This window comes from Bos grunniens, chromosome 26 (genome assembly GCF_055505025.1).
Source record: "Bos grunniens cultivar Pamir isolate PY7600 chromosome 26, Bosgru_T2T1.0, whole genome shotgun sequence".
NCBI classification, from domain to species: domain Eukaryota; kingdom Metazoa; phylum Chordata; class Mammalia; order Artiodactyla; family Bovidae; genus Bos; species Bos grunniens.
The window spans coordinates 20,900,830-20,928,772 of NC_141190.1; the positions used below are offsets into that span (position 1 = coordinate 20,900,830).

At 43.5% G+C, this 27,943-nt stretch overlaps 1 protein-coding gene across 3 annotated transcripts in view; it reads left to right on the forward strand.

Annotated features, from left to right (window-relative positions):
* Window positions 1-27,943, forward strand: part of ABCC2 (ATP binding cassette subfamily C member 2) — a 70,253-nt gene that overhangs the window by 9,500 nt on the left and 32,810 nt on the right. For 2 of the 3 annotated variants that reach the window (XM_086377197.1, XM_086377195.1), the window contains 11 exons: window positions 8,807-8,932; window positions 10,686-10,820; window positions 11,287-11,394; window positions 11,808-11,863; window positions 13,060-13,294; window positions 15,078-15,241; window positions 16,044-16,221; window positions 21,165-21,419; window positions 22,520-22,585; window positions 24,794-24,931; window positions 25,441-25,587. In XM_086377197.1, the coding sequence (XP_086233323.1) occupies window positions 13,163-13,294; window positions 15,078-15,241; window positions 16,044-16,221; window positions 21,165-21,419; window positions 22,520-22,585; window positions 24,794-24,931; window positions 25,441-25,587 (1,080 nt within the window). In that variant the 5' untranslated portion in view covers window positions 8,807-8,932; window positions 10,686-10,820; window positions 11,287-11,394; window positions 11,808-11,863; window positions 13,060-13,162. The remainder of the gene's footprint in view (window positions 1-8,806; window positions 8,933-10,685; window positions 10,821-11,286; window positions 11,395-11,807; window positions 11,864-13,059; window positions 13,295-15,077; window positions 15,242-16,043; window positions 16,222-21,164; window positions 21,420-22,519; window positions 22,586-24,793; window positions 24,932-25,440; window positions 25,588-27,943) is intronic. The other variant, XM_086377196.1, reaches the window with a different exon arrangement.

Genomic DNA, 27,943 nt, shown 5'->3' on the forward strand with positions numbered 1-27,943 from the left:
TTTCCCCTGTGTTCTGAGAGATTTTCCTAAATTTTTTCTTTTAATCATCCTAAAGTGCCTTTATTTTAGCAATAATGGGTTTGATTCCTGAGAATCACATTCTTAATTCCCGAACAAGAAAAAAAAAAATTGGCCAAGCAGGGTGGCCTGTGAGTTCTTAGCTCCTTGAGTAGGGATTGAACCTGTGCTCCCTGCAGTGGAAGCACAGAGTCCTAATCACTGGACCACTGGGAAAGTCCCCTGAATATACCTTTTTCTGACAGCAACAAATTTGTGGATGCAACATCTTCTCAAGTCTCTTACAGGACATTAATTTTAAAATAATTTGAAATTCTCTTCACTTAATTTCTGTTTGTTCCATCTCAGAATCAGTTGTTCTGTTTCAGTATCTTGGCTATCTTCTTCACTAGTACTGATTTTTCTCAACTTTCGGTGGTTATTGGTGTTCTGTTTGCACTTATAAATAGGGGACTAAGTCAATGAACGTGTGGCTGCAGTAGGTTTCCTGGCAGTATCTAGATCCACTTCCCCAGGCGGCCTCTTCTTGATGGGAGGACTGCCTGTGAGCTCTGAGTCCTGGACCACTGTCTGTACTCACTGGCTTCCCTCCAGAGCAGGATGCTAGGCGGTGCCTCTCCACCTCTGACTGCAGAGTGAAGATGCATTTACCCTGGAGCACCATTACCTGCCCTGTCCTCCTCCCAGAAGGATTCAATTTCTTTAGCAAATACTTCTGTTTTAGCCAGTTTAAGGATGCTGGTGGATTATAGTTGTCTATGGATTTGCCTGATGGTTTGGGGGTGGGTGAGAGCATAAAGGGACTGATATAACTGTACCAGTTCACACAACATCAATGGAAACTCACTTCTGTCCTGTTTTCCATTCTAACTCTCTGCCAGGGTGGACTAGAAAGAATAGATTTATAGTAAGTCAAGACTCTGTCTTGCAAGTTATACCTATTGGCTTAAGTGACACATTTTATTATCTTATAAAACAGGAAGTCCAGTGCACCTCCTGGATTTGGTAATATAGCAATTCAACAGTATCAACAGGTTGATTATTTTCATCTTTTTTTCTGATAACCTCAGCACATCAAGCCACTTACCAAGCCAGCACGTGATTGCAGGATGACTGTAGCAGCTTTCACATACAAATGCAGTCATACAATATTTGCCCTTTTGTGTCTGGCTTCTTTCACTTAGCATCATGTTTTCAAGGGGCTCGTTCATGTTGTAGCATGTATCAGTATTTCATTCCTTTTTATGGCTATAGGTCTCACGATTGTACAGGTTCGATATCTTGCTTATCCACTTATCAGTTGATGGGTATTTGAGTTTTTTCCAGTTTTTGTCTATTTGAAAAATGCTGTTAGGAACATTTGTGTACCAGTTTTTGGGTGGACATAGGTTTTCAGTTTTCTTGAGTATGTATATGCTTAGCAATAGAATTGCTGAGTCATATGGTAAATCCATATCTAATATCTTGAGGAACTGACAAATGTTTTCAAAGTGGCTATACCCTTTTACATTCCTGCCAGCAAAAAAAAAAAAAAAAAAAAATCTGGAGCATAGCTGATTTATAATGTTGTATTATTTTCAGGTGTACAATATGGGCTCTAACACTCGTCCACACCAGTACTTGCTATTCATCTTTTTGATGGAGAATATAATATATCTACTATCCTAGTAGGTATGAAGTGGTATCTCATTGTGGTTTTGATTTGTATCTCCCAAGTGATTAATGACGTTGAGCATTTTTTTTCATCTGCTTTTTGGCCATTTGTATACTGTCTTCGGAAAAATTTATTCTTTGCATAACCCTTTATGCATTTTTAAATTGGGTTATTTGTATCTTTTTGCTGTTATAAAAAGTTCTTTACATATTCGGGATATATGTATCACTTTGATCAGTGAAGGGAACCTTTTTCAGAAGCTCACACAAGACAGTCCCCACAAGCTGCCCCTCAACTTCTCTTTGGCCAGAATTGTGTCACATGTTTGTGGCAAAAGCAGTCCCAGGCCAGAGGAACCGGATCACCAGGATTGGTTTTAATTCACTTCATAGGGTTGGAGATAGGTGCAGTTTCTACCCAAGCCTATGACTGAGCTGAGTAGGGTTCATATTTTACAAAAGTGGGGGTTCTGTTAGGAAGAAAATGGCTTTGAGGAGGCAACTGTACCAGTCAGGGTCCTCACAGGAGGCAGATGGCTGAGGCAAAGTAAAGTGGTGAGAGGAGGTTGTATTTACAAAGAGACCTGGGGCTTAGCAGTGAGCTGTTACCACTCCAGGCTCTAACGGACAGTGGTGGAGAGTGAATCTGGTGGGGCAGACGGAAGACACAAGCGTAGCAACCAGCGATGTCTATCTCAGGCCCCCTTCCACTGCTTTTTCTTGTGTATATTTTAGACCACAGTTTTCTCTGCTCTTTTACCTGATGCTATTGACACGTTTGTGTTTTGTTTTCTAAAACTGCCTGGTTTGCCAAGCTCACTCACCCTCTTCCATTCATAGACTCAGCACTACTATGGGTTTATTTCTCAGGTACTTCTCTTCTATCAAATCAGTGGGATAGGAAAGGCTGGGAAACAAGTATACTAAACCGGATATTTTTTAAATGCTTTTTATTGTGGTAAAATTCACATACTATAGAACATACTATTTTAACCAGAGTTAACTATATGGTGGTACTAAGTGCGACTCTTACCATCATCCATCTCCAGCATTTTTCACTTTCCTAAACTGAGACTCTGTCCCCACTAAACACTAAGTTCCCATGACCTCTCCTCATACTCCCTCCTGCCCTGGCACCTACCAATGTGTTGCGTTGGCCAAATACTTTCTGACTCTATGAATCTGACTATTCTAGGTACTTCATATAAGTGGAATCAAACAGTATTTGTCTGCACCTGCTGTACAGTGAGGCTTCCCTGGTGGCTCAGACGGTAAAGCGTCTGCCCACGATGCGGGAGACCAGGGTTCGATTCCTGAGTCAAGAAGATCCCCTGGAGAAAGAAATGGCAATCCACTCCAGAACTCTTGCCTGGAAAATCCCATGGATGGAGGAGCCTGATAGGCTACAGTCCATGGGGTCGCAAAGAGTCGGACACAACTGAGCGACTTCACTTCACTGTATAGTGAAATGTATTTTTATAAACCTGATATCTTGAACTGGAAACTCCTGTCTTTTTCTGTGCGTACTTAAAAAACATAATTGAATTCATTGAATGCAATGTTATGGTCTACTTTTTTGCACCTGAGTGTTAAATCACTTCAGTCGTGTCCAACTCCTTTGCAACCCCATGGGGCTCGCCATGCTCCTCTGTCCATGGAATTCTCCAGACCAGAATACTGGTGTGGGTGGGCATTTCCTTCTCTAGGGGAATCTTCCCAACCCAGGGATTGAACCCAGGTCTCCTGTATTGAGACAGATTCTTCCCTGAAAGCATTGCCTAGTGTTATCAACATTATTCTTAAAACATAATTTTTCAACATAGTTTTGATGACTAAAAAATAGCTTATCACATGAGTATTCCATAACTTATTTTAACAACTCTTCGTAGTAGTGTCTTCTTTCATCTGTAAAAAAGAAATAATAATCACAAGCCTCAGTTAAGTAGGTGGAAAACCAGAAGAGCTGAGTTCTCACCCACTATAACTGTAGCAGAGCCCAGCAAGGAAGAAGAAAGCCTCTTCTTCGTAGGCAAGGACTCGGCCAAAGAAAAACCATGGCTTCCTTGTGTACTGTAGCCCTCCCAGTTTCCTTTTCCTCTTTATGAAAGTGTTCTCCTTCCCATGTCAGAGGGGCATGTGGCTTGCCATGGTTTCAGACTCCAAAATGCAATCCTCTGTTGAATAAATTGATTTTTGCTGGAGAATTATCTGGCACTTCTTTCAGATCAATACAACAAACCCCTCCACCACTGTTTTGGGTTATTTTAGGTTTTATAAATTCTTCACTATAAAGAAAGAGACTTCAGTTAACATTCTTGCACTTAAATATTTGCCTGCAATTCAGATTATTTCCTCAGAATAGAGTCCCAGAAATAGAACTACTATATCAACATATACAAGCAACTTAAAACTTTTGAAACATAACGGAAAATTTTTTTAATTTAGGAAGGTTTTTTATCACATTATAATCTCACCATGGAAGTGTGTTAAAGTGCTTAGCTCTGTACTTTTGCTAGCACTGAGTAACATTTTTAATTTTATAAGCAAAAATGACATCCTATTATTTTATTTTGCATTGCTGTAATAATGTGACTGATTTTTTTAAAGTGGTTAAGAATACAACTTTTTAAAAATGCATAATGTGAGAGTTGTGAGTTGTTTTATTTGGGGCAAAATGAGGACTATAGCCTGGAAGACAACATCTCAGATATCTCTGAGAAACTGCTCCAAAGAATTCAGGGGGAATGTCAGTATATATGTGACTCTGGTGAAGTGGGAGTGCATGCAGTCAAGCACATATTTTTTGCAGAAGGTTTATTCTAGTCATGAGGAGCAGATGTCTCCATGAAGATTTTAGTGCTTTTCTAGATATGAGAAGATACAAGAATTAGGGTTCATAAAATTCAGCTCCTAAAAATATGTATCTGAAGATAGTTTCCACTGGTTCCCCACCACCACCACCACCACCCTGAGCACAGAGTGCCTCATTTCTGCTCTCCACCAAGAACTCCTTTCAGGGGGTGTTAAAAGTCAGCAGCTGAAGCAGTATATGATTTAATCCTTGCAAAGGCAGATGGCAAGTGTCAATTTGTAGTTGTACTTTATTTTTAAATTGTCTGTTCACGTCAGTTCAGGTCACTTGCTCATTTTTTAAAAAATGAGAGTATTCATTTACTTTTTATCTTTTGAACAGATAATTTGCAGAGGGTTATAAAATTCAAAAGCTGCAAAAGGATATATGATACTCCTTGTCATTCATTTCTGTCTGAGGTGGCAACCATTGATACTGGTTCCTTGTATACTCTCAGAGATAACCTATGCTTTTATAAATACCTGCCGATGTATACTTTTCTACACAAATGTTAGTACTAGTCTTATATACCTCCTTCTGTGTCTTGGAGGTCCTCCCATTTTAGCACTTAAGATCTGCTTCTTTCTTTTCTCTTTGGCTCTGTTGGATCTTTGCTGCTGCGTGGGCTTTTCTCTAGTTGCAGAGAGCCAGGCTACTCTCCATTGCTGTGCACGGGCTTCTCATTGCAGTGGCTTCTCTCGCTGCGGAGCATGGGCTCTAGGTGCACAGACTTCAGCAGCTGCAGCACATGGGCTCAGTGGTTACAGTTCCCAGACTATAGAGCACAGACTCGATAGTTGTGGTGCATGGACTTTGTTCCACGGCAAATGGGATCTTCCTGGATCTAACCCATGTCTCCTGCATTGGAAAGGGGATTCTTTACTACTGAGGCAGCAGGGAAGCTCCTGCTTCTTTCTTTTTAATGATCACTTGAGATGCTGTTATTTGGATATAGCATAATTTACATCCTCTGCTTGATAGAAATCCAGGCGGTTTCTAACCATCTGCCATCAAAAGCAATGCTGCAATGAGTGTGTCTATAGGATAAACTCCTAGAAATAAAAATTACTGGGTTAAAAGTATGTGGACTTAAAAAAAGTACGTGGACTCGATTGCTTTGTAGAATTTTTCTTTTGGTTGTGTTGAGTCTTGGTTACTGTGTGTGGGCTTTCTCTCGTTGTGGTGCGTGGGTTTCTCGTGGTGGCTCCTCTTGGTGCAAGGCATGGGCTCTAGGCATTTGGGTGCAGATGTTGCAGCTCTCGGGATATAGAACGTGGGCTCAGAAGTTGTGACTTAGTTGCTCCCTGGCATGTGCAATCTTCCCAGATCATGGATTAAACCCATGTCCCCTGCATTTTTATCCACTGAGCCACCAGGGAAGTCCTATAGGAATGTTTGATAATGTAAATCGGTCGTTTTTGATATGGACTGCTCGGTGTCTTTCTAATCAATTTGTATGAGTTTAATATATGTAAGCCTGTGGCAAAGGTTTCTTCCTTTTCCTTAGCCTGGGGAGTGGTCTGCTGGTTTGTAGTCTCTTTATCCAGGCATCCTCAAGGGTGAGTGCTTTAGCTCTAGCTTACACTTTTTTATCTCCTAATTTACCTAAAGGCAAACATAAATTATTGTTTAAAAAGCTATGATTTTTCCCACCAAAATCTTTACAGTCTCCAGTGAGGAAAGCAGAATATGCTTAAGAAAGATGTATTCCCCTTATAAACATGTCTTTGACTCTGTACCTTGCTAAGTAGTAGCACTTGTCCTATTAAAGGTGCTTTTGTCTTCCTTCTTGGCTTGGTTTGATTATAAAGGGCCCAGGGACTTCTTGGTCCAGTGGTCAGAATTCTGCGCTAGCCCTGCAGGGGCGGGTGTGGATTGGATCCCTGGTCTGGGAGCTAAGATCTTGCTTGCTGTGCAGAGCAGCTCAAAAAAAAAAAAAAAGGCAGGGGGGGGGAAGGGGTGGGGGCTGATACCGTTGCCTGAGCTGAACTGTTCTGGATGAATGAGGCTTATGGAATGAGTATGCACAGCTGGGTGGGAAAAGGAAGTGGTGAAGATGGGGAGCTGATACTGAAGAAGTTCATTTTGAGGAGTAAGATACTGGTGGACCTCCTCAATGGAGGTAATAATTTTCCCTTCTGATGGGTGAGCCGTAGTTCTTTAGAACAACATGTATCATGTCTTATGACCTCATAAGACAAATATTGACATGGTTGCAATCATTAACTTCAAAGTTTATATGAGAAAGCTGGGGATACTGACCTAAGAGAGGGAATAGTGCCATCCCAGTTGGGGTGGAGGAATTCCCTTTTTAAATCTATTTTATTAGTTACCTATTACGATGCGATAAATTACCCCCAAACTAAGCAGCTTAAGAATAAACACCTTTTTTTTAACTTCACAATTTTCATGGGTCAAGGATTTGGGAGTGGCTCAGATGGTAAAGCGTCTGTCTACAATGTGGGAGACCCGGGTTTGATCCCTGGGTGGGGAAGATCTCCTGGAGAAGGAAATGGCAACCAACTCCAGTATTCTTGCCTGAAAAATCCCATGGATGGAGGAGCCCGGTAGATTACAGTCCATGGGGTTGCAAAGAGTCGGACACGACTGAGCGACTTCACTTCACTTATCTGAGTTCAGTGTCTGTCTTGAGGCTGCAGTTAATACACAGGCTGGGACTAAGGTCATCTGAAGGCTTGATTGGAGCTAGAAAGATCTGCTTCTGAATTGACACACCCACATGGCTTTTGGCAGGAGGTCTCAGTTCCTATCCAAGTAGAGCTCTCCAAAGAGCTACTTGAGTGTCCTCACGATGGGGCTGGAAGTTTCCTTTGTGGCGAGTGATCTGAGCAAGAAAACAAAGAGGAAGCCACATTGTTTTCTACGCCCTAGTCTTGGAAGTCACACACTGTCACTTCTGCCATATTCGGTTCATTACAAGCAAGCCAGAGTTCAGCCCATACTCTGAACTCTGAGAAGGGGGAACTAACCTCTGATTTTTGAAGGAAGGAGTACCAGGGAATTTGTGGACATATTTTAAAATCATCACACTTGAGACTTCCCTGGTGGTTAAGAATTCTCCTTCCAGGGGCCTCCCTGGTGACTCAATGGTAAATAATCTGCCTGCCAAGGCAAGAGACATGGGCTCAATCCCTGGTCTGGGGAGATTCTATACGCTGAGGAGCAACTAAGTCCGTGCACCACAGTTTCCAAGCCTGTGCATCACAGCTACTGAGCCCATGTGCTGTAACCACTGAAGCTTGTGCCCCTAGAGCTCATGCTCCACTGCAAGAGAAGCCACTGCAATGAGAAGCCCCCGCACCACAACTGGAGAAAGCCTGCAGTAAGGAAAACCCAGTACAGCCAGAAATAAAATAATAAAAGTCCTCCTTCCAATATATGGAACGTGGGTTTGATCCCTGGTCAGGGAACTAAGATCCCACATACAGCAGGGCGACTAAGCCTGTGAGCTGCTACTACTGAGCCCACACACCTCAACTAGAGAGAAGCCCTCAAACCGCAATGAGGATCTAATACTGCAACTAAGACCTGACACATCCAAAAATGAATCTTAAAAAAGTCACACTCAACATTCCTTAACTTATCATAGCATACTTTGAACTTTATCCCTTTGCTTGAACTCTGTATATTAATTGCAGAAATATTTGTTATCTTAATCACTGTTTATCATTTTTATTGAGCTATAGTTGATATACAATGTTATATAAATTATAGATGTACAATATGATTCACAGTTTTAAAGGTTATACCCCATTTATTGTTATAAAACATTGGCATATTCCCTGTGTTATATAATATATCCTTGTAGCTTACTTTATACCTAAGAGTTTGTACCTCTTGATTCCCTACCCCTCTTCTCTCTCCCCACTGGTAACCAATAATTTGTTCTCTATATCTGTGAGTCTGCTTCTTTTTTGATAACAGAAAAGAATGTAATATAAAAATTCACTAGTTTGATGTATTTTTTAGATTCTACATATAAGTGATACCATATAGCTATTTCTTTAACTTATTTCACTAAGCATGGTCCTTGCCAAGTCTATCCACATTGCTGAAAAGGGCAAATTTTCATTCTTTTGATGGCTGAGTAGTATTCTAGTGTGTGTGTGTGTGTATCAGTCACAACTTCTTTATGCGTTCATCTGATGATGGACACTTAGGTTGCTTCCATATCTTGCACTGTTTACCATTTTTGCCATCTGTTACTGGGAACCATTGTGTTCTAAAGAATATCCTCCTAACAGTGGTCTTTTGCCTTCTCAGGTGATTGTTGGCTTTCTTCTTATCCTGGCAGCCATAGATCTGGCTCTTGCGCTCACAGAAAACACTGGACAAGCCGCGGTTCCTGCTGTTAGATACACCAATCCAATCCTGTATCTGGTCACATGGGTAAGGCTAATCATCAGTTCTACCCTGTTTATCTTCTCATAGCCATCTAGCTGAAATTTGCTCTTGTGGAATGAGATTAAGTTCAATTTCATCTACGTTTTTCAAAGGACCTATGTAATAGGGTAAGACAAATTTTAGCTTTTCATTTGCTTTTAAACATGAGTTTATAATGCTTTCTTCTTAGAGTAAGTACTAGCTTTAATGACTAAGATATGTATGTTATGGCTTCATTTCTTGCCATCTAAGGATCACAGATGAAATCCAAGTTTCTTGATCTAAAATAATTTCCTAAATGTTGTAAACATTATTTTTAAATTGATTGGTGACTCTTAATCAACAGATTGCTGAGTCTAGAGCTGTTTGTATAGATTTGACAAACTTATGTCTTTTCTACAGGCATGGTTTTGGAGGTGGGAAGAGGGAGAGCTGTACAGTGTTGGAGAAAACTGTTAAATTTACTACCATCATTTTGTTTTATTTATTTATTTGGCCACACCATGTGCCTTGTGGGATTCTAGTTCCCCAACCAGTGATGGAACCCAGATCCCTAGCAGTGAAAGTGCTGAGTCCTAACCACTGGACCACCAGGAAATTCCCATTATCATCATTTTAAAAGAGGAAGATATAACATAATTGTTCAGATTCCTAAACTATCTTGAAAAATCAGAATGCCTGGCAACTGTGGGCCGACATTCCCACAGGGCAAGTCAGCCAGGACTGAAGCAGCCGGTCACTTTAGACCAGGCTCAGTACGATCCTTCAACCTCACTTCACTTGGTAACATGGTGCGCCTGGTCCCTGTAGGTACTTTGTTTTGTTATGAAACAGAGAAAGGTCTAGACAGCAGTGTACTGGAACGGACAGAGCTGACTGTGCCTCTCTTCCCAACCCCAAGTCTGGTGACGTGAGGCTGGAGATTGAAATCCACCATGACACTTGTATTTATACCATGGAAATTCACACATGCCTCAAATTCATGCCTCTTGTTTTCAGAATGCCAGTTTATTAGCACAGCACTGGGTCTAGGAAAACAACATTTAATTCGTTATTGTTAAGTGAAATAATGTGAGGCAAAGTTTTTTTGTTGTTGTTGCTAATTGCTTAGTCTAGTATTATTAGAAAATATCATGATATAGATACCCTGCACCTATTCAGAATGTTCCTCCCCCATCTGATTGCTGTAGTGCCTAAAATTATTTTCTTGGTCTTTGGAAAGATTTTTCTGGCTCCCACAGTTACTCCATTTAGGGGGTGACCCTCTGTGTTTTTGGCTGACTCCCCACCCAAATGTGGTGAATAGAGATGGGATTCAGTTCAGTTCAGTCGCTCAGTCGTGTCTGACTCTTTGCGACCCCATAGACTGCAGCATGCCAGGCCTCCCTGTCCATCACCAACTCCCAGAGTTTACTCAAACTCATGTCCACTGAGTCAGTGATGCCATCCAACCAGCTCATCCTCTGTCGTCCCCTTCTCCCCCCACCTTCAATCTTTCCCAGCATCAGGGTCTTTTCCAACTAGTCAGTTCTTTGCATCAGAAATGGGATAGGGAAAGGGGATTCCAGAGAAAGCACCCGGGTCCTGAAAGAGAAAGTTGGGTGGTATCAGGGAGGAAATGGACTAGTTGGCATCAGATTAGTTACAACAGTCTCCCCCTTCAGGCTCCATTTCTCCCCCTGTTCTCTGACATCTCTCTTGCCTCTTGTCCTTGGATGGTGACACTGTTTTTCGAAACATGATGTAAATTTCTCTCTAGGTCCTGGTTTTACTGATCCAACACAGCAGGCGATGGTGTGTGCAGAAGGACTCTTGGTACCTGTCCTTATTCTGGATTCTCTCAATACTCTGTGGCACTTTCCAATTTCAGACTCTGATCCGGGCACTCTTAAAGGTAAGGAGGAGAGGGATGGTGCCATTAGAGGGTACTCCTGGGCAGCTTCTAAGTTGTAGTAAATGACATCAGGCAAATTGAGTTCCAGGGTAAAATTGTATTTAGGGGGTTTGATAACAGACTTTAATCATGAGCATTGATACATAGGGGCGGCTGCTGCTGCTGCTAAGTCGCTTCATTCGTGTCCGACTCTGTGCTACCCCATAGATGACAGCCCACCAGGCTCCCCTGTCCCTGGGATTCTCCAGACAAGAACACTGGAGCGGGTTGCCATTTCCTTCTCCAATGCATGAAAGTGAAAAGTGAAAGGGAAGTCGCTCAGTTGTGTCAGACTCTTAGCGACCCCATGGACTGCAACCTACCAGGCTCCTCCGCCCATGGGATTTTCCAGGCAATAGTACTGGAGTGGGATGCCATCACCTAATTCAGATAAAAGGCTTATTTTCTTTGTTTTTCTCCCGCATAGGACAGCAGTTCTAATCTGGCCTACTCCTGCGTGTACTTCATCTTCTACGCATTCCAGATCCTGGTCCTGATCCTTTCAGCATTTTCAGAAAAAGATGACTCATCAAAAGTGAGACTTGACATATGACCACCTCATATGTTGTTTAATTGGATGGTATCTTGACAAATGTAACTTTGAGATGTCAAGGTCTCATGAAGGTCCCACAAGCCCAGAATACAGTAATACAGACGATTTTGTGACATAAGAACACAAAGTGACTAGAATTTGGAAACATTAACTTTTATGTTGACCCACCAAGCTTCAGCACAGACAGTTAATTCATATATCTATGCCAAAAAGTCTGGTTATCATCCTACTGGTGACCTTAGCGTGTCCAAAAAAACATGTTAAACAGGCCACTTCAGTGTCATATCTAGTTTCTAGCACAGCATCCATTTAGAAACATCAATTTCTGATTTTAGAGTTCCATTGAATTCCTGTTTCTAATTGATTTACTTTCTGATTTTTTGTGTGTCTTGCAGAATCCTTCAACCACAGCTTCATTTTTGAGTAGTATCACCTTTAGTTGGTATGACAGGTAGGAAATGCCTGGAGTGTGGCTTGTCTCTATCCTTCATCCCTCAAATCTTCATTTTAAAAGTACCTGCCGTGACCTCCATTTCTCCTCTACTTAGAGAATGTTGAAATATATAGATCAGTTTACTTCATTCCCTTCACGGGGCAGATGGGGAAACTGAGAGGAAGGAGGCAATTTCTTTTTTTTTTTTTTGGTAGCCTGGAGTGGGGAAATTCCACGCACACTAAAAAAAAAAAGACAAGGAAAAGGAGGCAGGAGGACAGGAAAATGGAAATTTGGGGGCAAGGAGTGTGGCACAGACTTGGGTAAGGGATGAATAGCTGTCCTGGGCTGCCAGGAGATCCAGAGCAGCCATCTTGGCCTTTGTAGTTGCATGGACCCCTTGGGCAGCCTGGTAACACCCATGAATCCCTTCTCAGATAATGTTTTAAATGTGTACAATAAAAGACATGAAATTGTAAAGGGAAACTAAATTGAAATGTAGTACCTAAATAGTCTTTTAAAATCAAATCTGGGATATAGTAACACTTGTGCCTCTTTGTGAATGCATTAAATAACAAGACCCAGTGCTGGGGTTTAGTTTCACAGCAGTGATGAGTATACATGAGCCATGAAAACGTCTGTGGTGTCTCCTGATAACAAAGGCTCAAGTACTCTGTTTTACAACTGTAGTTGGTTGACTACTTTCATATTAGAACTAGGAAAGGCTGCGTTTCAGTTAGAAGTGAATAGGAATAAAGATATAATTTGTTTTCCATCCATGTTCTTGAATCCCATGTTGAGAAGCCCTGATCTAGAGAGACAGTATAGAGGCGGCCTCTGGATCTGCTCATTTCCTTAAGGGCCTCTTGAAGTCCCCTCAAGGGATGCCAGGGCGGCAGAGAGGCAGCCAATATTTGAGGAGGAAGGAGCAGGATGTGGGGTAGATGATGCTCTTTTGACTCTTCATCCAGTAGAATCCCTTCTCTTTCTCTTATTGTTTTCTCCCACCTTCAATCACCCCTACCTGCTCCCTTTTCTGCTCTCCCCACTCCTCTTTCAAGTTCCTAGGGCTAGGAGCTGGGGTAGCAGGGTAAGGGAGAAGCCCCATTCTTCTGTCCCTCCATCCTGGAACTGGATGGTTTTGATAGAGGCAGAGAGGAGACCACCTCTGGCCCCTCTGCAGGGCCTCAGCCTGCGGCTCCCTCTTGTTCCAGCACTGTTCTGAAAGGCTTCAGGAAACCTCTGACACTCGAAGATGTCTGGGATATTGAAGACGCGGCTAAAACAAAGGCACTAGTCAGCAGGTTTGAGAAGTACATGGCGGAAGAGCTACAGAAGGCCAGGCGGGCGTTCCAGAAACGGCAGAAGAAGAAATCCAAGCGGAACCCTGGAGCCAGCGTGAACGGCTTGGACAAGAACCAGAGTCAAAGCCAAGATGTCCTTGTCCTGGTAACTCTGCCATGAGTGTCTGTTCAAACGTCCTGCACGTCATTGGTGTCCTGGTGATGGTGATTCTGTCCTTACATTTTTACAGCACTTTACCCTTTGCAGTACATTTTATATTAGTAATATTCACAATACTATCACAGTACCTTAGAGATGGATGCTTGGGGTGTAATGTAGTACTGTTCTCTCTCCTTTGGGGTATATATGAAATTTTTCTCAATGTCTTTTTTAGCAGAAAAATAAAACAATACCTTAGCATTGCTAGAATTTGCATGTTGGTGGGATTTAGTGTTAGCTAATTAATTTTTTTATTCACTTGAAAATATTTATTGAGTAGCACTATGCATTGGAGACCATTCTGGGCACAGATATAACTGCTTCCTTAGAGTAACAGGAGAAGCTTCAGAGGAGGTGATATTTGGGCAGAGATCCAAGTGATGAGAAGAGCCCATCAGAAGGAAGCGTGTTCCACTCACAGGGGGTGGGTTGTGAGGCTGAGAGGGGAACATGGTTGGTTTGTTTGGAAAGGAGAAAGAGAGTGCAGGAGCATGGAGAGAGAGGCTGAGTGTGCGGGGAGGTGAGTGCAGGAAAGTGGGAGGGTACAAAGTGGTATGGACCCTCATGGGCCATGGTGAAGAGTCTGGATTTTAAGTCTGATGGAAAGCCAGGAGAAAGTTTTGAGCAGAGGAGTAATGCAATCAGATTTACATTTTTAAAAGTCCACTTGGGTAGCTGCCAGGAGAATGAATGATTGGGGTCGGGGCAGGGGCAGTGGAAGCTAAGATATAGGCTGAGGCAGTTGTTCAGGCAAAGAGACTGAAAAGATGGGAGCTCCGTGACAGCCATTATAAGAGGATGCCACTGAGCCTGAGAATCTGGAACTGGGGGCCTGGCAGGACAGGAAAAGGAAGTGTGGTGGGTGAGTGGTGGTGACACCCCACACAGTAGATTCCCAGGGTTGCTGAGACAAAGCACCACAAACTGCACGGCTTAAAACAACAGAAGTGTATTGTCTCACAGCTCAGGAGGCCAAGAGTCTGAAGTCAAATCATCAGGAGAACCACGCTCCCTTCAAACCCTATATGGGAGAAAGCTTCTTTGTCTTCTCCACCTTCTGGGTTTGGCCAGCAGTCAGTCCTTGGTGTTCTGTGGCTTTTGGATGTGTTACCCCACTCTCCGCCTCTGTCATTACATGGCCTCTTCCCCTGCCCCCTGTCTGTCTCTCTTCTTACAAGGACACCAGTCATATTAGAGTAGGACCCATGATGCACTCTGATGACTTCATCCTAACTTGATTACATCTGCAAGGCCCTATTTCCAAACAAGGGCACAGTCTAAGGCACTGGGGTTTAGGACCCCAACTTTCCTTTTGAGGGGGATTCTATTCAACCCGTAACATCCCACAATAACCTCAAGCAAGAAGAACGAAAAGTCTTCTAAGCATCTGAAATATATATTAATATATATGTTAGCATGTCCATGCCCTTCCCTCCCACAGTGCCCCACAGGCCCCCCTGAATCTGTTCTGTGTTTTTACATGCTATTTTCATCTGCTTTGTTGCCTGTTTTCCTAATCCAAAATAGATTCTAAGCATCAGTTAAGAGGTGAGAGGGGAACAGTGATGGCAGCTAAAAAGGTGGATGGGACCAGGCAGTGAAGAGAAGACTCAAACCTGTTCAGTGACAGCCACAGGGATCAGGGGCTAACGCTCGGGAGCTGGTCAGTGAAGACAAAGTCTTACACCATGCACTTCTGCAAGCACTGCTTGTTTGGTTTTGTCCCTAGGAAGAAACTAAAAAGAAAAAAAAGAAGTCTGAGACCACAAAAGACTTTCCCAAGTCCTGGCTGGTGAAGGCGCTCTTCAAAACTTTCTACGTCATTCTCCTGAAATCATTCCTGCTGAAGGTGGTGTATGACATCCTCACGTTTCTGAATCCTCAGTTGCTGAAGTGAGTCCCCAGACCCTGGGCTGTCTCTTTAGGACCTCCTCTGCCACTCTGCTTTTTGCTCCTTGTATATGCAGGCAGGAGCCTATTATTAAGTTCCTAATTTAAAAAAAAAAATGCTCATCATTTTCTTGCACCTTACAGCATTGTGTTCATGAAAAGCACAAGGCACTTTTCAAGGTCTAAAATAAAGTCCTTTAGCCTTCCTCTTTCCCATATCCTTTTCCTCATAGGAAGCCGAGTACTTCTTAGGGGCATTTCTTAAACAGAATTGCTGTGAGCTGAGCTGTGTCCAAGAGGTGGGCCTCATACCCGAGGAGAGGATTGTACGCAGTCTTTGTAGCCTCATTGCTCCCCAGTCATGCATTAAGTGGGCAGTTCCAGTTAATCATGACATGACTTCAGTCTGCCAGGATCCATGGAATACACTGTCCTCCAGGGGAAACCCTTCTAACTCATGCTGGATATGTGTCCTAATTCCTTTCCAGGAATAAATCAACTTGCCACACATGGCTCCTTCTACCAGGGGGTAGGGAAAGAGAGGGTCAGAGAAAGCATGGCAGCGGCAGCTCTGTGGGGCATACAGTATCCTGTCTCACAGCTGTGGGTCATCAACCCTTAGGCCCTGCTGCTCATCTCCAAAGGGAGAGTGCTGGCATGGCTGTGGAGCTCAGTCTTCCAAGAGCATTGAACTGTAGTCACTTCAGTTACCTCCAGGGTAGGGCAGGGTAGCTGGCTGTGCACAGTGAGGGTAAGGAGCCCTCGGAGGCTTGATGTCAGCACTTACTTAGTTTTGCTCTGGCAGGTTGCTGATCGCCTTTGCAAATGACCGTGGAATCTATCTGTGGACTGGATATCTCTATTCAATTCTCCTCTTTGTCGTGGCCCTCATCCAGTCTTTCTGCCTTCAGTATTACTTTCAGCTGTGCTTTATGCTGGGCATGAAGGTGCGGACCACCATCATGGCTTCTGTATATAAGAAGGTATGTGGGGTATGCCAGGGATCACCAAAGAAAATCCCCTTAGTAAACATGACCCTTTGTTCCACGATTGAGGAAAACTTGATGGAGGTGATAACTGACCGCAACACTGAATTTTGGCTAACCATACAGCCTTCTTTAGACATTTCTTAGGAAATTAAAATGAAAAGTGTGTATATAGACATAGAATATGTGTGTGTGGTGGGGGGTGGGTGGTGGTGGTGGAGTGTACCCTACCGCAGGGAAAAGCTGGCAAACTCTTCTCTGCCCAGGATCTGCCTTTCAGCCTTGAAGGCTGGCATACCATCTCTGTCTTTCTTCTCTCCACAAGCTGACAACACCTTAGGATAGAATGTGAAGTCAGAAAAGAAGCTGACCAAGGGCAGACTCTTAAAATTGCCAACATTTAAACCAAGTACTACGTGAAACTGGGCTCCTGAGACCTGGTGTATCCATCTCAAATCACAGTTTTACCATAGACTAGTATACTCTGTGGACCAGGGCTCCATCTCCCTGGACTGTCTTTTCCCTAATGATTTCTTTTTCAGTCTTGAGTGGCAACCAACTCCTCATCTGCCCGATTCCTTTTTTGGATTTGTAAATATCATCACCCTCACTCCAATGATTAAATTCTGCAGACTTGGGAGCTTTTCCATTTCCTTAAGATGATTTTGCCCATCTTCCCTCTGACTTGTTGCTTTATTATTATTTTTTTCCTATTTTTATACATGCCACATGACATGTGGGATCTTAGTTCCCTGAACAGGGATCGAACCTATGCCCCTTCAGTGGGAGTGTGGTGTCTTAACCACTGGACTGCCAGGGAAGTCCCTGACACGTTCCTTTTAGTGTTTAATTTTCTCAGAGCAACTTTATTTCCCTCTGTCCTAGACACCAAGGTGAAGTCTCATTTTTTCCCTTAAGAATTGAAAATAGCCAAATATTGTTGTTCAGTTGCTAAGTCATGCGACTCCATGAACAGCAGCATACCAGGCTTCCCTGTCCTTCACCATCTCACAGAGTTTGCTCAAACTCATGTCCATTGAGTTGATGATGGCATCCAACCATCTCATCCTCTGTTGCCCCCTTCTTCTCTTGCCCTCAATCTTTCCCAGCATCAGGGTCTTTTCCACTGAGTCGGTTCTTCACATCAGGTGGCCAAAGTATTGGAGCTTCAACTTCAGCATCAGTCCTTCCAATGAATATTCAGGGTTGATTTCCTTTAGGATTCACTTGTTTGATCTCCTTGTTGTTCAAGGGACTCTCACGAGTCTTTTCCAGCACCACAGTTCAAAACCATTAGTTCTTTGGTGCTCAGCCTTGTTTATGATCCAACTCTCATATCCGTACATAACTACTGGAAAAACCACAGCTTTGACTAGACGGACCTTTGTTGGCAAAGTAACATCTCTGCTTTTTAATACGCTATCTAGGTTTCTCATAGCTTTTCTTCCAAGGAGCAAGTGTTTTTAATTTTGTGACTGCAGTCACCATGTGCAGTGATTTTGGGGCCCAAGAAAATGAAATCTGTCACTGGTTGCACTTTTTCGCCATCTATTTGCTATGAAGTGATGGGACTAGATGCCATGGTCTTTGTTTTTTGAATATTGAGTTTTAAGCCAGTTTTTTCAGTCCTTTTTCACCTTCACCGAGAGGTTCTTTAGTTCCTCTTCGCTTTCAGCCATTAGTGTAGTCGTTTGCATATCTGAGGTTGCTGATATTTTTCCCAGTAATCTAGATTTCAGCTTGCGCTTCATCCAGCCCAGCATTTCACATGATGTACTCTGCATAGAAGTTAGATAAGCAGGGTGACAATATACAGCCTTGAAGTACTCCTTTCCCAATTTGGAACCAGTTCATTGTCCCATGTCCAGTTCTAACTGTAGCTTCTTGACCTGCAAACAGGTTTTGCAGGAGGCAGGTAAGGTGGTCTGGTATTCCCATCTCTTTAAGAATTTCCCACAATTTGTTATGATCCACAGTCAAGGCTTTTTAGTGTAGTCAATGAAGCAAAAGTAGGTTTTTTTTTAAAATTCCCTTGCTTTTTTGATAATCCAGTGGATGTTGGCAATTTGATCTCTGGTTCCTCTGCCTTTTCTAAATCCAGCTTGTACATCTGCAATTTCCCAGTTCACATATTGTTGATGCCTAGCTTGAAGATTTTGAGCATTACCTTACTAGCATGTGAGATGAGTGCAATTTGCTATAGTTTGAACATTCTTTGGTGTTTTCCTTCTTCAGGATTTTGAAAACTGACCTTTTCCAGTCTTGTGGCCACTGCTGAGTTTTCCAAATTTGCTGGCATATTGAGTGTAGCACTTTCACAGCATCATATTTTAGGATTTGAAATAGTTAAGCTGGAATTCCATCACCTCCACTACCTAATGCTTCTTAAGGTCCACTTGATTTCATATTCCAGGATGTCTGGCTCTAGGTGAATGACCACACCATCATGGTTATCCAGTTCATTGAGACCTTTTTCTTCTGTGTCTTCTTGCCACCTCTTTTTAATCTCTTCTACTTCTATTAGGTCCTTGTCATTTCTGTCCTTTATTGTGCTCATCTTTGCATGAAATGTTCCCTTGGTATATCTAATTTTCTTAAAGAGACTTTGAGTCTTTCCCATTCTATTGTTTTCCTCTATTTCTTTACATTGTTCACTTAAGAAGACTTTCTTATCTCTCCTTGCTATTCTCTGGAACTCTGCATTCAGTTGGGTATATCTTTCTCCTTCACTTTCCTTCTTTTCTCAGCTATTTGTAAGGCCTCCTCAGACAACCACTTTGCCTTCTTGCATTTCTTTCTTGGGGATGGTTTCAGTTCACCAGCTCCTGTACAGTGGTACAAATCTCTGTCCATAGTTCTTCAGGCACTCTGTCTACCAGATCTAGTCCCTTGAGTTCCCTTAATAATTGAAACTAATCAAGTAAACTTCAGCTTAAAAAATAAATGAAAAGAAAGAAATGGAAATAGAGTAGTGACTCTAAGCCTGAGGAGAAAATTCATCCAGAAGGAGATGACACTTTTGATAGCTCAGAACATCAAACAGTTGCCTCCTCTTCCTTTTTTCATCCACCACTGAAGTGTTCCATCATGGTGATGTCTCTGTTAAAGTTCCTGGTTTTCTCCTTTGCCTTTTTCTTCTAAAACTCCAAGATGACTTTTGTCTTTCCTGAGTAGATGCTGACTAGACGAGAGACCCAGAGAGGTGATCCAGATGTCTTTAGATCAGAAGTCTGGTCAAGTTCTTTGAACCCCTAAATAGCCTCACACTGGAATTTGTCTTCTACAAAATCTTTAATCCCTTTATTCCTTGTGGAGTAACTGTTTCTGTTGGTTTGCAGGATATGAGGTCACTACCCAGGCTGTCTCAGATATATCTATGAATGTACACTTTTACAATTGTGACAATTCATTCCTGCCTCTTTGATTCTTAATATAGTCCAGGTTTTGCAATTGTCACAATTCATACAAAATGTGTAAAATAGAGCCTTTAATGAGACCCCCATTCAAATAAATATTCTCCTAAAGTGGAATTTAAAATTGACTACTTTTATGTTTAGATTATACTTCATTTATGAAATGTTATGAAACATATTTTACATCCATCACCAGTTCATAGCTCTGCGAAGTAACTGCATCATCCCTGTTCTAGAGAGAAGTAGGGCTTAGATCACTTTAATGGCTAGAATCACATAGATAGGCCCTGACTCCTGACAAGGGCTATTGGGACTATATTCTTGACTTTTTCACTCTATTGAGATTTATTGAGAAAAGAAAAGTATTGCAATTACCTTGTAGGGTAGTTAGATAATACTTTTTTCTTTTACTTTTCAATACCAAAGGGGAGGCATAGCAGTGGACTGATTTCTCTAGCACCTTGGTGGCCCAACGTTTTGGGAAATTTACTTCTTTTTACTGTACAACAAAGCATCCTGATATATTCTAAAGACTGCATTAATGGATGAAGATGACAGTAGAGCTTTTAGGAGGAGACTGAAGGTGGTATCTAGGGCCACTCATAGCCCATACACTGCCTTGTGGGAATTAAGCTTTCCTTCCTTTGGAAAGATGTGGGCCACACCAAAGGGTTGCTTGGTGAGCATAGTGCCAGCTGGTTTCATGCAGCTACCCCCTCGGCCCCCAGCCTCTTGTCTGGGAGCATTTGTACAAGACACTGCCATAAGTCATTGACTGTGGGTCTCAGTCTTCTCGTCTCTCTGAAATGATGGTTCATGATGCAAGATTCAGGCATTTAGATAGTGTCCTCAAATTTCCTGACAATAAACAAGTCATTTTGCTTCCAGTATGTGAGCCCCATAGTTTTCCCCTCCATTCTAAGGTCTCTGTCCTTCTTGGGAATGGCTGCAGCCTCCTCACAGTATGGCTCCGACATTGCCCCATTAAAGTCTGCAGGGCCAGAGTCCATACAGGCTCCCTCCCTTCATTCCTCTGTTCCTCCCATCCTTCAGTATGTGATTTCCCCACTGTGTGCAGGTAGTGAATTGGACAGAGGCAGCCCTTGTCCTTAGAGTTTTCTACTGGTGGAGAAATAGGAAAACACAATTAGAGTTCCGTGTGATGAATGTAACGGCAGAGATAAGCATTGGGGAATACACAGAGGTATCTAACCCAAACTTGGGAGTCAGGGAAGGCTTCTCAGCAGTTCCACCTAAGCTTACACTAAGGGATAAATAGGAGTTTTCCGGGTAAGACAAGTGTGTGGGGGGGAGCGGGTGTTGGGGAAGGTAGATATAGCAGGAAAGACTGGTCAAGAATGAGAGAACACTGTTAAGATTTAGCAGCTGGAAGATCACAGCCCCTTGGAAGTTATGTCCATATGGAGCCCATCCTTCTACTGTCTCTCGCTGCCTTCCTGAATCCCCTCTCACTTCCCAGTCTCCTTGGCTTTGTCCATGCGTCTCAATTCCAATCTTTATTTTCAGGCGCTGACTGTCTCCAACCGGGCCAGGAAGCAGTACACCATTGGAGAAACAGTGAACCTCATGTCTGTGGACGCCCAGAAGCTCATGGATGTGACCAACTTCATCCACCTGCTGTGGTCAAATGTCCTACAGATTGCCTTGGCCATCTACTTCCTGTGGGCAGAGTTGGGACCCTCGGTCTTAGCAGGTGTTGGGGTGATGGTGATCCTAATCCCAATTAATGGAGTACTCGCCACCAGGAATAGGGCTATTCAGGTAAAGAAACAGTCACTGGGGATATGTACATGTTCTTCAAAGTCTAAAGTTTTCTTACTTAATTCTGACTGGTGATTGGAGTTTGGGCAAGGCAAGGCTCACAGGAGACTTGCCACTGTCCCAAATGAACTTGGCTTTGTCTTCCCCTTCCATCTTCTGACCACTTTTAGGGTTCATATTTCCTGTCTTCATTCATGTCCCTAATTGGAGAGAGAAGAGCTGCCCAGGGACCCTGCATATAACGTTTACACCCTGCTATGCTGGGCTGTTCTTAAAAAGTAATTATGACCCTGGTTCTCTATCATAGCATTATAAACCAGCCACACAGAGCCGTCACAAGAGCAAACCAGACTTTATGCCTAAATCCTGGCAATCGACCTTGTTCCCACCAGTTAGCAGAGCTCTCTGTGGACAGTCCTTATCTCTGCCAGAAATCATATTCTGCATGGGTGAACTTGATGGTATATGTGACTTAGTCATTCATTCGTTTTGCATTCACTGAGTTACAAATATTGGCCAAAAATTCATTTGGGTTTTTCCTAATGCGGAAAAACCTGAATGAACTTTTTGGCCAACTCAATATTTTAAAAATGCTTATTGTGCACCCTATTTCTGGGGGAACATGGCAGCAAATTAGACAAGGCAGCAAATTAGACAAGGCTTTTGCTCTCATGAAACTTACATTCTGCTTGGGGTGGAGATTCAGGCCATAAATAAGTAAAAACAAAGAAGGAAAATGTCAGTAGTACTATGCAGGGAATTAAACAGGGTGATGTGATTGTAGGGAGTGGTTTTAGGTCCTGGGGTCAGGAAAGGAGGAGGAGACATTGAGCTGAACTCTGGAACCTGAGGGTGAGGGAGGAAGACTTGGGTAAAACCTGGGACGAGGGCACAGTCAGGCCAACACTGTTCAGGCCCAGAAGGGTGGTGAGTGTGGCAGGAGCAGGGAGAGCAAGCAGGAGAGCGCGAGAGACACAGCCCGTCACTGGGCACCTCAAGTTCTCACCGAGCAACAGCCGCAAGTGCCACTGAGATTTAGCATCTGAAGCAAACCTGGACCCGCTCACATGGATGTTTGTTCTGTTATTCTTTCCCGGCAGGTTAAAAATATGAAGAATAAAGACAGCCGTTTAAAGATCATGAATGAGATTCTCAGTGGGATCAAGGTGAGAAGCTGAGCGTGGGTGGCTCTCTGGGCACGGTAACAGCCACGGTAGCCTCTTGGCCTTAACAACATGTTGAGGTTGTGGACTCCTGCTTCTGAGCCTGGGGTGTGTCCCACGACTCCTGATCCATCCAGCCACAAGTCTCCTGTTTCTTCTGCTACTCCTCTCAGGCCTTCTTTTGATTATGATTTCTATTTATGTATGTTAAATAGTTTGTTTCGTTCTTATATTTTACTATAAAGGTTGTCCGATGTGGACAAAAGTAGACAGAATACTATAACGAACCCCCATGGACTTGCCACCCAGGTCCAGCAATTATCAGCAGGACCTAACCTGTTTCATCTACATCCCCGCTCCCCACTTCATGCCCCGCTAGATTATTCAAAAGCAAATCCCAGATATTTTGTCATTTCACTGGTAAACACTTTGTATGTATTTCTAAAAGAATGACTTTAACGTAACCACAATACCAATAGCATACCTAGAAACAAGTCCTTCTTTGATACCATTAAATTTCCCCAATTGCCTCATACAAGCCTTTTTTTATTTTATTTTTTTTACTGTTGGTTAGTTTGAATAAGGATCCAAAAACTGTCCACGTGTTGCATTCAGTCAATAGCGCTTTTAATCTACAATAGCCCCTTGCCTGCCCCCTTCCTGGTCATTTGATAGAAGAGTTTGTCTTGTTTCCTATGCTTGCTTGTAAATTGGTGGTTAAATATAGAAACTTGAATAGATTTAGGTTTATTTGGTTTTTGTTTTTGTTTGGGATGGGGTTGGAGGGCAAGGGGTTGGGCAGTGCTGTGTGCTTCCCAACTTAGTGATGGTGAGTGTTTATGGGGTCCAGGCATCATCAGCCTGATTCACCCTTTATTGTTCTTTCACCAAGAGCAGTGATTTGTGGCCCTGGCAGCACATTTCAGTCTCCTGGGAGATTTGTAAAACCCACTGAGGTTTGGGCCTTACTTCAAACCATCTAAATTGAACTCTTGGTGGGGGGGGAGGGGTGAGACCCAGGCGTGTATATATTTTAAAAGCTCCCTAAGTGATTCCAATATGCAGCCAAGGTTGAAAACCACTGTCATAAAGATTTTAGCAGCCGCTGTTGATCACTGCCTTGTTCTATTATTTCATTTCCAAAGGGTGATGTTTTAATTCCTTTGTTCCTTTGGCATTGCTCAGAGGGAATTCTGTAATGAAGAATGATTTTTAATCAACTGGTTGGTTACTCTAAAATAAAGGACAAGTAGGATAAATACACACTTCTGTCCTCTATTTACTAGCTTTCAAAATAATGCATTTCATCAAATTCTTTTTTAATCTAGACATTTTTTGAATTCATAGACTTTTTTTTTTTTACTTTTTATTTTGTATTAGGGCACAGCCAATTAACAATGTTGTGACAGCTTCAGGTGAAGGGACTCAGACATATATATACATGTATCTGTTCTCCTCCAAACCTCCCTCCCATCCAGGCTGCCACATAACATTGAGCAGAGTTTGGCTGAATTAATGGACTTTAATATTACCCTAAACCTCTTGAAAATGAAAAGAGGCCCCTTTGAACATCTGATTTTTCTGCACACAGAGCTCTGATATGCCTTACTGCCAATGTGGCAAAATGAGAAGATAGACCTGATTTTGAGTCTTAGCTCTTACCACTCACTAGATGGTGACTTTGGGCATCTAAGTCACTCTAAGTGACTAAGTCACTCTCAACCTGTTTCCTTATTGTTAAAATGGATACAATAATTCTGAAAGAGTAAGAAGCTACTTCTTCCTGGTTTGCCCAGAACTTTCCGGGTTTAGCACTGAAAGCCCCGAGTCCTGGGCAACCCCCTTTAGTGCCAGGCAAAGTTTGTCACACTTAGGATTAAGTAAGACAGAGTACATAAAATGTTGTGTACCTTGTAAGTTGTCAACAACTGCAAGCTGCCTTTCTGTTGTTGTTGTTCAGTCACTAGGTCATGTCTGACTCTTTGTGACCCCATGAACTGCAACACACCAGGCTTCCTTGTCCTTCACTATCTCCTGGAGTTTGCTCAAATTCATGTCCATTGAGTCAGTTACCTTTCTGTAATCACCCTTTATAAGCTGAATTTGTACCTCCCCAGTTTGGGGGAGTGTTTCCTAAAACCTGTGTGTGGGGGGTTGCACCTGATTTCCTACTGGGGCAACAGTGTAAGCTGTACTCTTCTCTATTATTAGATCCTGAAGTATTTTGCCTGGGAACCTTCATTCCAAAACCAAGTCCACAACCTTCGGAAGAAAGAGCTCAGGAACCTGCTGAGATTTGGGCAGTTGCAGTCTGCGATAATGTTTCTCTTATACTTGACTCCTGTGCTGGTGAGTGACAGGAGTCAGTGGGCGGGGTCAGCTTCCTGGAGAGAAAGGTCTGTTTAGATAGATGAGAGGTGCCTGCACCTCTAGGCCTGACCCTGAAACCCAAGGAACTCTGACCCACTCCTTAAGTCATCATGCTGTCCTTCCTACCTCACAGCCCCTAGATCTAGTTTCACCCTTAGAAACAGTTTGATTACCTGGCTGCCTGGAGTAACTACAGGGGATTCAACATGAATGTGGTATCTAGGCATGGTCTGCATGGGAAGGCTTCTCATCTGTAGGAGAAGGAATGCTGATCATAGGAGCCAGGATTCTCGAGCTCTGGTCCTAGCAATGCCATTAGTTGACTTTGTGACCTCAGGCAAGATATTTGCTCCTCTTCTGGGCTCAGATTTCTCTGTAACATGAAAGGTTGAGATAATCCCTAAGACTCCTTCAGCTCTGATACAGTACTTGGAACACGGCTGCCTGACCCCTTTTGGGATAGGTCACTGACGGCTCTTCTTCTCCAGGTGTCTGTGATCACATTTTCTGTTTACGTCTTGGTGGACAGCAGTAATGTTCTGGATGCACAAAAGGCCTTTACCTCCATCACCCTCTTCAATATCCTGCGCTTCCCCATGAGCATGCTTCCCATGCTAATCTCCTCCATGCTCCAGGTGGGTAGGATCTCTCACTGCCAGCTGAGTGTGCTCAGTTGGGTCAGACTCTTTGTGACCCCATAGACTGTAGCCCACCAGGCTCCTCTATCAGTGGGATTTTCCAGGCAAGAATACTGGAGTGGGTTGCTGTTTCCTTCTAGCCCTGGTTAAAAACCTTAGATTCCAGAATGACTGGTATGTCCTATCTCATTTCCAAATTCTGCTGGTGAACCTTCACTTAGAGAGATTGGTTTGGTCTCTGGAAACCAACAGCATGATTTAGTAAAGTCTCTTAATAAGTTTTTTGAACCCCCGTTTTTCTGACTATAAACTGAGGATAACCATAACCAATCTCATACACCCACCAGGGAGACAAGGTTGTGAGAGTGTTTAGTGAGACTATGATGATTAGCTCTGCTCCTGGAACATTTCTAAGCCCTTTTCTTGGTTCAGTTTCCTCCATATATTTCCAGCACTCTTAGGGTATTTATAAAGCATTAGGGAAATATGGCACAAAAGGAGAGAAAAGGCTTCTCTCTCTCAATTAAAAAAAAAAACAATTGGCTACACCAAGTCTTAGTTTTTTGTTGCAGCATGCTAACTCTTAGTTGCGGCATGCAGATCTAGTTCCCTGACCAGGGATCAAACCTGGATCCCCTGCACTGGGAGCAGAGTCTTAGCCACTAGATCAGGGGACTTCCCTTTGTCCAAAGACTTCTCTTTGTGTGAAGCCACATGGTGATAAAACCAAATGCAATCTGGGAGCCTCAAGCTGTCAGAAAGCTAAGTTTGGAATCCAGTAGGCTTAATGGCACCCCACTCCAGTACTCTTGCCTGGAAAATCCCATGGATGGAGGAGCCTGGTGGGCTACAGTCCATGGGGTCTCTCAGAGTCAGACATGACTGAGCGACTTCACTTTCACTTTTCACTTTAATGCATTGGAAAAGGAAATGGCAACCCACTCCAGTGTTCTTGCCTGGAGAATCCCAGGGGTGGGGGAGCCTGGTGGGCTGCCGTCCATGGGGTCACACAGAGTCGGACATGACTGAAGTGACTTAGCAGTAGCAGCAGCAGCAGGCTTAAGATGGTCCAGAGGGAGTGTCTGGGTCCTGAAAACTGAGCACAGTCACTGAGATGGACCAGGTACCAGACCTCAGGAGGATGTTCCCAGGGAGGTGGCAGACTGGCGAGGCAGCCAGGATGACAAAGTGTGGTGACCTGTGTTTATCCGGAGGTAACTGGCTTCAGAGAGTTCAGGCCCTAGGAAGGACCGGGGTTTAGGAGGAGCCCTTCTGGTCCTGGGGGGTGTTAAGAAGGCTGGTAGATCTGGCTGAGAAGGAAACAACATGCTCTTTTTTAGAGTCAGATGGTTTATCACATAGATAGCAAAAGCAGGATCAACAAAGGTGACAAGTCTCTGCAAAACAAAGGGGCAGATGAGCAGGCGAGTGGGCAGTGAGGCCCTCTGCAGGAGCCGATCCACACCGCAGCCATGCAGTTCTAGAGCCCACAGTTGTGCTTCAAAGAGGGGGCGAGGCAGAAAGTGCAATGCCTGCTTAGCCACTCAGTCATGTCCGACTCTTTGTGAGTTTTTGAACTGTAGCCCACCAGGCTCCTCTGTCCGTGGGATTTTTCAGGCAAGAATATTGGAGCGGGTTGCTATTTCCTCCTCCAGGGGATATTCCCAATCCAGGGATCGAACCCACATCTCCTGTGTCTCCTACATTACAGGCAGATTCTTTACCTGCTGAGCCATCGGGGGAGTCCCCCAAAGTGCAGTACTTCCTCAGAACCCAGGTCGTGACAAGAAGCTGTCTCGTGACAGCCTGCCTGGAATGGAGGAAGTGAGAAACATCCTTGTAAATCCCCCCAAGTTCTCCTGTTCCAGGGGGACCACAGGGCATCCTGCCAGTGCTTAGGTCACCTGCAATTTAAGCCTGGCCTAAGTGGGGATATGCCAGGTCACTATGGTTCCATGGCCACTTCCTCCACAGAGGGTCCCGGTAGTGATTCAGGACACTGCCTGGGTCATCAGAACATGGACTCAAAGAAGAATATGCCAGGGGCCCAGTTACCAGAATCAGACAGAAACTTCATCTTAGAAGGAGGCAGAAGACCATTTCTGGACCTAGGTACGAAGCCTGGAGACAGCAGAGTAGAATTAACCTCCCACCCACCCATACCATCACCACCACAATGAGTTTTCTGAGGGGCTAAAATAGAGCCTCTTAATTTTCCTGTGTTCAGAGTAGGGTGGCTCCTAGGGCTGAGATGTGGCTGAGTCAGGGGTAAGGGAGTTGGGGGGTGGGTAGGGAGCCAGAGACTCCAGCTGTGGTAAATTGCAAATCATGGGCAAAAAGCCTGGCAGGTTGA